Below are 11,307 nucleotides of genomic sequence, written 5' to 3' on the forward strand. Positions count from 1 at the left end.
ATGGCAATCAAGGCAAGTGGTCTTTCCCTTTACAACTTGGCATGTGGAAAGCTCAATGTTTGCAAGAGCCAAATTGCAGATGATAAAATATACGATGTGATCATGATTCATGTGAGTGAGAGAGAGAGAGAGAGAGAGAGAGTTTCAATTCCCATTAGGCTTTACTTCTCACGGTGATATGGCATTACAAAGAAACTTTATTCTAGTTGCTTTCTTATTCAACGCATTCAATCATCTAAACAGGACAGAACTTTGGACCTTTGGTGGTGGTGGTGGGGTTGGGGAGCTCTGCCTTTAAACCATCTTCACATATTTAGTGCCTTTGCGCCATGACCACGACTCAGACGGCGACTTGGGCAGAGGTGGAAGCAACACAGCCTTCCGGCAAAGACCAAAGGGCCAGCCCTCACAATGACGGAATTGCTGAATTATAGACTGCCTCGGAAAATCTTTAAAATCAATCCCATTAAGGCTCGAACAGCGGGACAAACTTGTCTTGACAGAAAGAAACACATCTCTACTTGTGGCAGCAGTTGAGCAGCAAGAGAAGCAACTTTTAACAGATAAAAATTCTTCTTTCTCATCATCTTCTTCACCATGATCCTTTTTGTTTTGTACTCCTTTCTGGCTTATGAATAAATCTCCTGACTTTGAAGAGTAGACAAATGAAAAACTATCTGTCAAACTGCTAGGCTTGCGCCTCAGCTTTTCCATTGCAGCACTTCGAATTGCTGATACAATTACCTGAGAAAAAACACCAAAAAACTATAAAAGCAACCTACAAAACTCTCATAAGGGAATGAAAAGATCATATCTAAATATTCATTCGGGTGCTTAGTGAATACTTCCTGTTCCTCATCAAAGTCACTTGTTATGTACTGATCCTCTGCTTCTGGGCTAGAAGTTGGAAGCCGTCTGCCAATATGGCAATTGGAAAACGCATCTGTGAGACAAGCAGCAAGAAATTTGCATCTTTTGGAAGGATTTGGTGGCTCTTCTTCATGATAAAAGATGCTCATGTTGGAGTTAAAAGTTTCTGTTGAGTGTTGGTTTGCAAACCACAGGGACTAAAAGATATCTACAAAGCTAGCGTCGGTGTGTGTTATTCTTACTCGACTTGATGTCCAAATTGACCTGCATATGTGATAGTGGCCTCTCAGCTTATTAGAAATGGAGAATATTGCTTTATATCCTTTGGGGTAAAGAAAAAGCTAAAGAGAAAGCATTAGACGTTTTAACAAAATCCAAACCCCCCCTTTGAGGTTGCAACGCTTACTTGTTCCATTGAAGACCCTTCATCCGTTTCTTTCGTTTTTCCTACATTAAGTGCCTCTCCTGTAGTTTTCAAATTTACACTTAAAGTTGAAGCCATGGTGAACTAGGACATCTTACCAAACTGCGCTACATGTCAAATTTGCCAAAAGTGAGAAAGCCTGCCCCCGATTTCAATGGAAGATACAGAAACAAGTTAACACACCCAAATTTCATTTTTATTGAAAGCAATCAAACTAGTTAAATTTAAAAGTGCGGTTGCCCAACCAAAAAAGTAAAACAATAAGACATGGAGTTCTTTAAAAACCCTTTGGCTGCGTTTGGTTCATGGTGAAGGAAGCTTGCAAATGGGGAAATCAATTGCCCATAATTGGTAAGCCAGGCATAGAAAATGGGTACCCGGCAGATAGGAAAATAGGGAAGAAAATGTAACCCTCCTCCCCTTTGGGTTTCATTTTCCCTTCCCATGGGAAACTTTGATGTAATCAAACAACTACACCAAGGTTAAAACAAAAATGAAGGAAATTATGTACACAATAGGCTCATACTAGGAATTAACCTTATCTTCAGCTTTAAAGCTTAAACCTATCACCTACCAACCATCCTCGTGAAATCTGCTTCAAAACAATAATGTCAACATGTCCTCGTGTTTCCTAATTAATTGTTCCATTCAATAGCTCCCAATTCTTGTTGCCGAAATCCACATTGCATGATGAAAACATAGAAACAGAAACCTCAACTTTTTCTTCACCAAAAAGCAAGTTGTCATAAGAAGTTCAAGTCAAAGTGCCATAAACACAAAGAACCAAAAACTGTGTTGTCGTAATAACTTCAGCTTGTGGACTTTCGGAGCTGCTGTGATGTGAGAGAGATAAGAGAATGAAGCTTAGACACAGCAGAAGTCTGATCAGGCGGGCATTTGGAGAGAGAAACGTTCAGAGATTGAAGAGCCTCATCAAGCTTGCCAGCTGCCAAGGCTGCACACCCTGCCTTGTAGGCTTGGTCCGCCATGCGAGCACTGTATTCAGGTTGAGGAGAGCTCTCAAACCTTGAGATTGAAGAAGAAGATGGAGAGTCGACCGGATCAGTGGCACGTGCATATTCAAGATTGCAAATTGCTGTGTTGATCTCTGCCATGAGTGCTTCCGGCATGGCTTTGATAGTCTTCAGTTTCACACCATCAAAGACACTCCTCCATTGGGAGATTTTTTCTGCAGAACCCATCTCAACAGTTTGACTCAGGACCTGTTTCCGATTATAAGAACGACCCAATTGTGAATTTTACTTGTTATTGCCCAAAAATACAACCTTTGATGAAATTAAATTTCTTTCATTTCACAAGAAGAACAGAGCCCTAATTTTCTTTTGTGGAGAACCCAAGAAGAAGAAGGAAGAAATTGTACCTGGAATGAGAGAAGTGGGCGTTCAATTTTCTTCAATTGGTGGCAGATCCTGAAACCTGATCAGAGCTCTGAGAACCGTAGACCCAATTTTTGATCTTCCAATTTTGTATATTTCTTGTTAGTTTTGTTAGTTTCATTTTTTCATTTTTCCTTTGGTTGGAAAGAAAAGAAACCAAAATGATGGACATATATGGACCTCTCAGATGGGCCAGTTCTTGATCCAAATCAAACATGTACAAAGGCCCATACAAGTACAACTACCCTTTCGTTCATCTTTGTTTCTGATCTCACTTGCTTTGCAGGCAAGAAAAACTTTCAAATCTCAAAATCAATTGTCCATTATATGATTTTAGATTGATAATATTCTAAGGCATATCTCTAAAATTTACATCTAATTTCACTCCATATCAAGTTGACTTCTCAAGCTACAAACTGTGACACCAAAAACTCTACTTCCATTCAATGGTGATCATCGATTGAAACAAAATGATCTGAATTGATCAATATCCGAACTTTCAAGGAACAAGAGCCACAAGGAAGGACAAGTGAAGCAGGCAAAGCATTTTGTGCCTCGAAGGATATCTTGCTTCCATCTCTTAACAAAGCATACCCCATCTTCTCCAACTCCAAAGAATCAACAAAGAAATAATCACCGCATCGACACTGGTAATAGAGTTGAATGACCTCTCCTGCATCCTCAGCCATCACATCTTCTAAGCTGATGTCTTCTGCAACTATAGCATCATGTCTGGAAGCTCGAAGGGCAATGTCATAAAGTGCACGAGCCCTCGAATCACCAAGGATTTCCCAAGCCTTTTGCACCTTCAAGAACCTATCTCCTGACCCAGATGTATTTTGTGATTTATCAGGATGACTATTAAGGATGGCAGATCGGTAGCTTGCTCGGATATCTTCATAGCTGGCATCTTGTTTCACAGATAGTATGTCATAGTGAGTTTCCTGAATGGAGTAGGTGTCAAGAACCATGGTTGTAGCTACTTGTTATCAGCTTAGCTTCACTGCATATGAAATCAAAAAAAACATTATGAGAAAACCTAATAAACCATCAAGTTCATCTCACTCATCCGATGCTTGTGTTCAAATTGCCACACCCACATACAAAATTAAGGTTTGAGATCTTTGCCTATCCAAAATATATAAACAAACCAAAAGACATAAGATCAGGCATTAAAGACAGTTCCAAAGGATAACAAGGAAATTGACATTGAGCAAGAAAATACAATCGAATACAAACATCGTTGACCCATAGAAATATTTTTTCAACTCAATAAACATTAGCCCCTCTCCATCCTTCTCGATTTTAAACCGGGAAAAACAATGGTGCCGGCCAATGCAGTGCATGAATGTGGACCAAAGTTCAGAGCTGAGGCCTTTTTTCTTTTTCTTTCATATTTAATTTCTGTAAACTCCGTGACAACAAGAGCTTGAATTCATCTGTGAAACAAAGTTCTGAGCTAAAAATGTTCGAAAAATCGCTAGGTGGTAGGCGGACAGCAGCGGCCTAGCTTCTAGAGAAGAAACGGGGCCCAGGTGCGCATTTCTTTTTTAATAATTATTTTGTATTATAAATTATAAATTTATAAATTTATAAATAAAAAATCATGCAAAATAAAAGGATATATAAAAGAAAACTTTAACATTTTCGAAACTGGATATAATCTGACTTGTACTTTTGTATTTTCTGTAACCTTGATATTAAAAAAAAAAAACTGCAAAAAAAACGTATGTTTCAAAAAAGGCCCATTTCAATACAAGCAGCGCCTCCTTCGTCGCCACCTCCTGCGCGCTTCAACCGCGCCTCGTCGGAGCCTCAACGGCAAAACGCCCGCCCAGGCGCCGCCTAACTCCCTGGCGCCTACCCCCAACGATTAGGGTGAAATCGCGGCGGTGTCCTCCCGCCTAGCGCCTAGGCCGATTTTTCGAACACTCTAAAATCTGAGCTTCGTTTTGGAAACCAATGCAGCAAACTAACTAAAATTTCAATTTCAAAGATCGAAGCTTTAAATCAGATATAATAGCACAGATTCGAAATTCCAGAATCGCTAAACAAAAAAGTATGAAATCAAAGCGCCAAACTTCAGAACCAGATTGAACCAAATTGTTTTTTTTCATGAACCAACGATGCACAAATTCAACCAAAAGGAAAATTAAAAATACAAAGACCAAAGAGAAACACAGAAATAAGCTCACCTCGAAGTTCATCTGGTGGGCCAAGCGAAATCCAATCTAACAAAAAATAGGCATCATCCGAGGGAGCAGATGCAAATTAAGTGCAGCAGGCAGATGCAGTCGAGAAGAAAGATAAAGAATTTAAATTAAATTAAAAACTTCGGGGAGCAAATGCCGAAACTTTACAGTGGAAAACCTAGCCTCTGTCGAGAAGAAAGGCTTGGTGTGATTAAATCAAGTTTTGAAATTTATGTTTTGACCCCAAAGTTTCTACAATTTTCATTAAGACCCCAAATTTTTCCCTTTTTTTTTTTTTTTTGTTGCGATTTTTCTTTTTCTCTTTGTTGGTTTTCCTATCAACACTTTGTTCTGGTCTGCGTTTTCCTATCAACACTAGACATATTGATCCTGTTACCCAAAAAACAAAAGATGGATTGATCGTGTTATATTTCTGGGTTTGCTGATTTCCCAAAAACTTCAGAATTTAGTACATGTTGTTGATAGGAAAAACAAAAAAGGAAACAAAACTTTCCTTGTTTGTTTTGCTGGAATTGAGTTTCCCATTCTGTCAACATTTCCTATTGTGTCAAGGAATTGATTTTAAATTTCTACAGTTGACAATTCCCTTTCCAAACAGGTCTTATCTATGTATATATAGGACCAAAACCTTACAACATACAACAAATTGTCAAAGACACTAGGAGAAGCAATGCCTAGGATGATGATGCTTCCACTTGTTGTCCTCCTAGTTTTTCATGTTTCTGCTTCTTGGGCAGCCTCAGCTTCTGTCTATGACAACTTTCTTCAATGCCTAAACACCAACACAAACCCATCATCAACCCAATTGTCCAACATTATCTATGCCCAAAACAACCCTTCATACTCATCTGTTCTAAGAGCCTACATCAGAAACTCAAGGTTCAACACCACTTCGACTCCGAAACCAGTCCTCATTGTCACACCCTCTGCTGCATCTCATGTTCAAGCCTCTGTTGTTTGTGCCAAACAGCTTGGCATACAGCTGAGAATCCGAAGCGGCGGGCACGATTATGAGGGCCTTTCTTACTGGTCTGATAAGACCTTTATTGTCCTTGACATGTTTAACCTCAGGTCTGTGACTGTAGACATTGAGGACAGCTCGGTTTGGGTTCAGGCTGGAGCCACACTTGGAGAATTGTACTATAGGATTTCGGAGAAGAGCAAAGTTCATGGCTTTCCTGCTGGTGTTTGTCCCACAGTTGGTATTGGAGGGCACATTAGTGGTGGTGGCTATGGAAATATGTTGAGGAAGTTTGGCCTTGCTGTTGACAATGTCCTTGATGCTCAGATTGTTGATGCTAAGGGGAGACTTCTTGATAGAAAAGCAATGGGAGAAGACCTGTTTTGGGCTATTAAAGGAGGGGGTGGAGGAAGCTTTGGTATCATTGTTGCATACAAACTGAAGCTGGTTTCTGTCCCAGAAACTGTTACAGTTTTCCAGGCTGCGAGAACGTTGGAAGAGAATGCAACCGACTTTGTTTCAAAGTGGCAAGAGGTGGCACCAACCACAGATGACGGTCTGTTTATGAGGATGCTATTGCAGCCAGGGAGCAACACAGTTAAAGCCACAATCATCGCAGAGTTTCTAGGTAATGCTGACCAACTTGTGTCATTGCTGGGGAAGCAGTTTCCTGAGTTGGGTTTGAAGAAGGAGGACTGTAAGGAGATGAGCTGGATTGAGTCTGTGCTTTGGTGGGATAACTATGATAATGGGACCTCCCCTGATGTGTTGCTTGATAGAAATCCTGATCATGCAAATTTCCTGAAAAGAAAGTCTGATTATGTTCAAACCCCAATTTCCAAAAGTAGGTTGGAGTTACTGTGGAAGAAGATGATTGAAATAGGCAAAATAGGTTTGGTTTTCAATCCATATGGTGGGATGATGAGTCGGATTCCGGCCTCTGCCACGCCTTTTCCACACCGTGCCGGTAACTTGTTCAAAGTTCAGTACTCAGTGAGCTGGGGAGAAGCAGGGGCTGAAGCAGAGAATAATTATACCACAGACACCAGGAGGCTTTTCAGGTTCTTGACCCCATTTGTGTCCAAGAACCCAAGGAGTGCTTTCTTGAATTACAGGGACCTTGACATTGGTGTCAATAAATTTGGTAACAGAAGCTATGAACAAGGGAAGGTGTATGGCTTGAAGTACTTCAATGACAATTTTGATAGGTTGGTGAAGGTGAAGACTGCTGTTGATCCAGAAAATTTCTTCAGGAACGAGCAGAGCATCCCACCTAATCCAAGTTTCCACTCAGAGCCACCTAATCCAAGTTTCCACTCACAGCCGCCTTTTTCAAGCTTGCACTTAGATGTGAATGGGGGGTCAAGTTCCAAACTATCAATGGGGAAGCTGAAGCTAGTACTGGTGTTCTTGTTTATTTCGTTTTCATTTTGTATTTAGTCAGTTCTTTTCCTTTCAATTTTGTATTTAGTCAGATATTAGTAGCAGATTGGCAACCCCTCAATTTTGTACTGTGGTAACACTTAATAAGAGTTGGTTGAAAGTATTTTTGTTCTCTGGAAAATAAATTTGTTCAAGTGTATTTGTCCCCTTAAGAAAAGACAGAGAGTGTTGCACAATGTTCAGAGACGGAAATTCATATTCCCCATTAATTAATCAATCATTCCAGGGAAAGTTTCAATGTCTAACAACAAAGCTCACTTTGCCTCCGACCAAGACTTCTTCACCTTGAACCGTCGGCACCCGTACGATGACAATCCGTATTACAAAAAAATGACTTGTGAACAAACAACAAGCATGGGGCATACCTTAACCTTCAGTGACTCCACCCCACTCTCTCTTACAAAGAATTTCTCCCTATTTCTTCTATTTTTCACAAAACAATTTGATAGGAACAAAAATATATAAACCCAGGGAGACCATGATTAGAGATTCCAGTGAAGCTATATATGCGTGTGTTTTGTGATATTTCCAGAACATGGTTAGCCTTTGCAGATCACATTACAATGACAAGGGTTTGTCCTTTTTCTTTTTTCTTTTTTCTGGATAAATCCTATCATGCACCAACAATGCCAGAGGCCCAAGGAACAACAAGTGGTGCAGATGGATGGTTGTTTCTGTATGATTCAGGATACTTGCCCTTAAAATTGAGTTTGGGCGCTTCTGCCTGCATTTTGAGAAATGAAAACAACAAATATTAGACTGGATTGGATCCACAAAATCAAGACTAATCTGGACGAAACTTAAACCAGATTAAAAGAAAAATAAACAAAATGTGTCATTGTAGTGAAGAGGTTGTTTCATTCTTACGTATTTCAGCCAGCACTCTCCAAGTTTATGCTCATAGATATCTGGAGAATGGCAACCGCTTTCAGACGGGCAGTATACCCATATATTACATCTCTTTTCGTTAGGCTTAGCACGTTTAGCTTGATCCAAGCATGCCTGACAACAGTCAGCTGCACTATCTTTGTGGTGGTTAAGCCCCCATCTTACAGCAACACCATCATAATCTGTGTGAACTTCCGCATGGCATTCGGGTGGAAGTGGCCTTCCCGGCAAAATTTGATCTTCTAGAGAGAAAAAGGAATACATACATCAACACATGGAATAAGTCTCTACCAGACAATAGAGTTAATCTCTCAACACTAGCAGATAAGTATCATGACTTTTGTATTCTTGTAAAGGAAAATAAAATGTGAATTGGAGGTTTATTTACGATAGAGAGAAGGGCAAGGAGCATAAACTAATGAATTACCTAACTCCTCCTCCTCTTCACCCTCAGGTTTATCGTGATGTTCTGTGTTAACAATTTCAGCAGGTATCCAAAGGCCCATGTCTCCCAACAGCACTGTCCAATCAGACTCCAAAGCTTTTACTAGCATTTCTATGGAGAGAAAAAATCAGAATACAAAACACCAGAGTTCGGTCAAAACAATAATTATTACCGTCAATAGACTACTGCATCATAGACAAATAAGATTATTTTGACCAAAAAAGAAACATACACAGTTCACAGATAATGACCACACCTGCTTCCTCATGAAGAATTGTTGAATTTGAAGCGTCTGTCTCAAGAGCCAACTGCTTAGCTTCCTTCAGTTTTTCTTTGCACCATCTTTCGACAAATTCTGTTTATTTAAGCAAACAGCATCAATAAGAGAAGTTGATAACCACCAGCAACAAACCAATAACATAACGAATTATATGACTCTTTGGTCAGTTTAATTATTAACAGCTGATAAGTGCTTCTAAAGAACTTAGTATGGACATGTGAGTTTAAATTAAAGTTTATAGATTAGAAAAAGGTCAAGCTAATTAGTGGGAACAGCAGTTTACAAAGAGAATATGGGTGGGTTTACATGCAATTAAGTTCCAGAATGAGTTGAATTAAAGATTTACCAGCATTTCATTGTTAAACAGAAAATGTTATAAACTTGTTAGGTACAAGTGAAAGAAGCACTGAATACTAGAACAAAGTGTAAGCACTTTACACTCTGGAGCATATCTAAGTACTAAACACAAATGTGCACATATCTAAATTATGGCCAATCTTGCTGAAAAATAAAATTATATCAATATTGTATTTTCTAAGTTAACTGAAACAAGAATTATCCAGGCCACCACGCACTGCCCACCCCAAAAGAGAAACATGGCACTGAAAAAGCCACATTAACCTTGAAGTTTCTGCTGTAATCTGTTATAATTATTTGTAGTGCCTAGAGAAATACAGGGTGTGCCTAAAATAAGCCTTTTGCACTAAAATCCTTTTCTTCCAATGATCTGTCATAATATATAGAGAAAATGTACACGCTACCAGAATACCAGAAAGCCATTTGTTCCTTGAGACAAAACAAACAGCGGGATTTTCCTTCTACATCCCTTTCATACGAAATCTACCTCAACCTCATTTTAATTCTTTTTCTTCCTTCAATCCTAAAATTCTAGTTCTATTTCTGAAAAGAATACAGAAATGGGATAATTTTGCTAAGAAAGCTGAATCGATTTCGAGAATTTTAGTTTAAGATTTCATAGACGAAAACTCGACAGAGAAGAAAACATAAATTCATAATCTTATCAATTTCAAGGACAGAGTTGTCAGTCACTGTAAGATGATCTATGGTTTAAACCATTTACGCGCAATTGCATGACGATTAACTATTCTAGTGCAAAATAAAGATTGCCTTGAAATTCAGATAACAAAAAGAGATGAGCTAAAAAAAGGCGCACTAACCTCTCTGCTCAGTAACATTTGCTTTGGGCCTCAAGGTTTTCAACCTCTCAACTATCTCATTGGTTATCTTCAGTTTCAAAGGCTGTGGCAATTCAACCACTACCTCTCTGGAAAGCTCCTTCTTTAGTGCCTTTACCTTTTGAGCATAACAAAGAGTCCTCCGTTAAATTAAAAAAGTTACAGCAAACCGCTCTGCCGATTCAATCCAACAGATCTACCACCCAAACACTCAAAATGCATCTTACCAATCTAATGAGCTCAACCGGTTCAGCTGCTTTTCGAATCCGAACTGATTCCTCCATTTTCCTAATCTGATCTGGAGTGTACTCAAGAGCTGAACCAATATATTAACAGAACATTTCCTTAATTAAACAAGCATTCAACATTGAGAAACCTCATAATTTGCAACTGGGTTCTCCCAAAAAGACCTCAAACAGCAAGTGGGCCATTCAAAGCAACAAGATTTGAACAAAGCTTATAAAATCACAAGCTAGAGAGAGAGAGAAACGTACTGGGACGTGAATCTCTATCGGAGTAGATGTACAGAGAAGCGTAGAGAGAACGAAGAACATATAGAGCAACAACAATGTTAATGGAGCAAACGATGAGAGTGGTCTTCTTGTACGAACAGCCCCATTTCGCTCTACCTTTAAATCCCCATTCTCCTACCCGAGCCATTCCTTCGTGTCTTCTCCTTCATCCCACCATATCCACTTACCTCGTCACAGATCGATCACCATCAGAGACAGATCAAAACCCAAAAGCCTTAAACTTTCGAAACGTGGCTCCTGTTGAGGACACAACCCAGGTCTTCTTTTGCTCAGGCTATTCGTACGGAGCAGTGAAATGAGTGTTTTTGGGCTTCTGGGTTTTTCTTGTCGTGCCTAATTTGCTGCGATTTTGTGGAATTAATGCTAAGCCGTCGTTATGCAGTGATTATAAACAAATAAAAAAAAATTACTGGGGATGGAAAGCTATTAAAATAATGATTAAAATTAATGAACAATGAGGTGCCCAGGGGAATTATTAGGAAGATAGGTATTGATTATGGTGTTTTCTCAGATGATTCCGTGATTGTTGCTGTTCGCTCGGTAGTGGTGGAAGCCTAATCAACCTATTTGCCTTGCCTCCTCTGCCTTCTGCTAACGTGCGCTTTGGGTGTAGGTCCTGTGTTTTCCTTTTAAAAAAGGTAACATTTTACTATTTAC

The 11,307-nt window shown here is 39.4% G+C and overlaps 3 protein-coding genes and 1 pseudogene across 4 annotated transcripts; 1 reads left to right on the forward strand and 3 right to left on the reverse strand.

Moving 5' to 3' along the window:
* Positions 1–139: 139 nt before the first annotated feature.
* On the reverse strand, positions 140–1,396 carry LOC103320317 (uncharacterized). The gene is made up of 3 exons (XM_089045126.1): positions 1,277–1,396; positions 846–1,134; positions 140–744 (listed from the first exon to the last, which is right to left on the reverse strand). The coding sequence occupies exons 2-3, from the start codon at positions 1,017–1,019 to the stop codon at positions 295–297; spliced, it is 624 nt and encodes a 207-aa protein (XP_088901252.1). The 5' UTR covers positions 1,020–1,134; positions 1,277–1,396; the 3' UTR covers positions 140–294.
* Positions 1,397–2,786: 1,390 nt separating this feature from the next.
* Positions 2,787–5,077, reverse strand: LOC103320315 (DNAJ heat shock N-terminal domain-containing protein). Its single transcript, XM_008221980.2, has 2 exons — positions 4,887–5,077; positions 2,787–3,694 (listed from the first exon to the last, which is right to left on the reverse strand). The coding sequence occupies exon 2, from the start codon at positions 3,660–3,662 to the stop codon at positions 3,135–3,137; it is 528 nt and encodes a 175-aa protein (XP_008220202.1). The 5' UTR covers positions 3,663–3,694; positions 4,887–5,077; the 3' UTR covers positions 2,787–3,134.
* Positions 5,078–5,542: 465 nt separating this feature from the next.
* On the forward strand, positions 5,543–7,403 carry LOC103320434 (berberine bridge enzyme-like 21 pseudogene; annotated as a pseudogene).
* Positions 7,404–7,490: 87 nt separating this feature from the next.
* LOC103320318 (dimethylallyl, adenosine tRNA methylthiotransferase) lies at positions 7,491–11,225 on the reverse strand. 2 transcript variants are annotated; one of them, XM_008221983.3, is made up of 7 exons: positions 10,612–11,225; positions 10,345–10,433; positions 10,100–10,235; positions 8,898–8,996; positions 8,624–8,752; positions 8,176–8,435; positions 7,491–8,032 (listed from the first exon to the last, which is right to left on the reverse strand). In XM_008221983.3, exons 1-7 carry the CDS (start codon positions 10,775–10,777, stop codon positions 7,922–7,924), a joined length of 990 nt encoding a protein of 329 aa, XP_008220205.2. In that variant the 5' UTR covers positions 10,778–11,225; the 3' UTR covers positions 7,491–7,921. The 2 variants fall into 2 exon arrangements, with proteins under 2 accessions (XP_008220205.2, XP_088901251.1); XM_089045125.1 differs by having other exon boundaries at positions 8,176–8,438.
* Between the last annotated feature and the right edge of the window lie 82 nt (positions 11,226–11,307).

The sequence above is a fragment of the Prunus mume genome, linkage group LG2 (assembly GCF_029339155.1).
Source record: "Prunus mume cultivar Tortuosa linkage group LG2, ASM2933915v1, whole genome shotgun sequence".
Lineage (NCBI taxonomy): Eukaryota > Viridiplantae > Streptophyta > Magnoliopsida > Rosales > Rosaceae > Prunus > Prunus mume.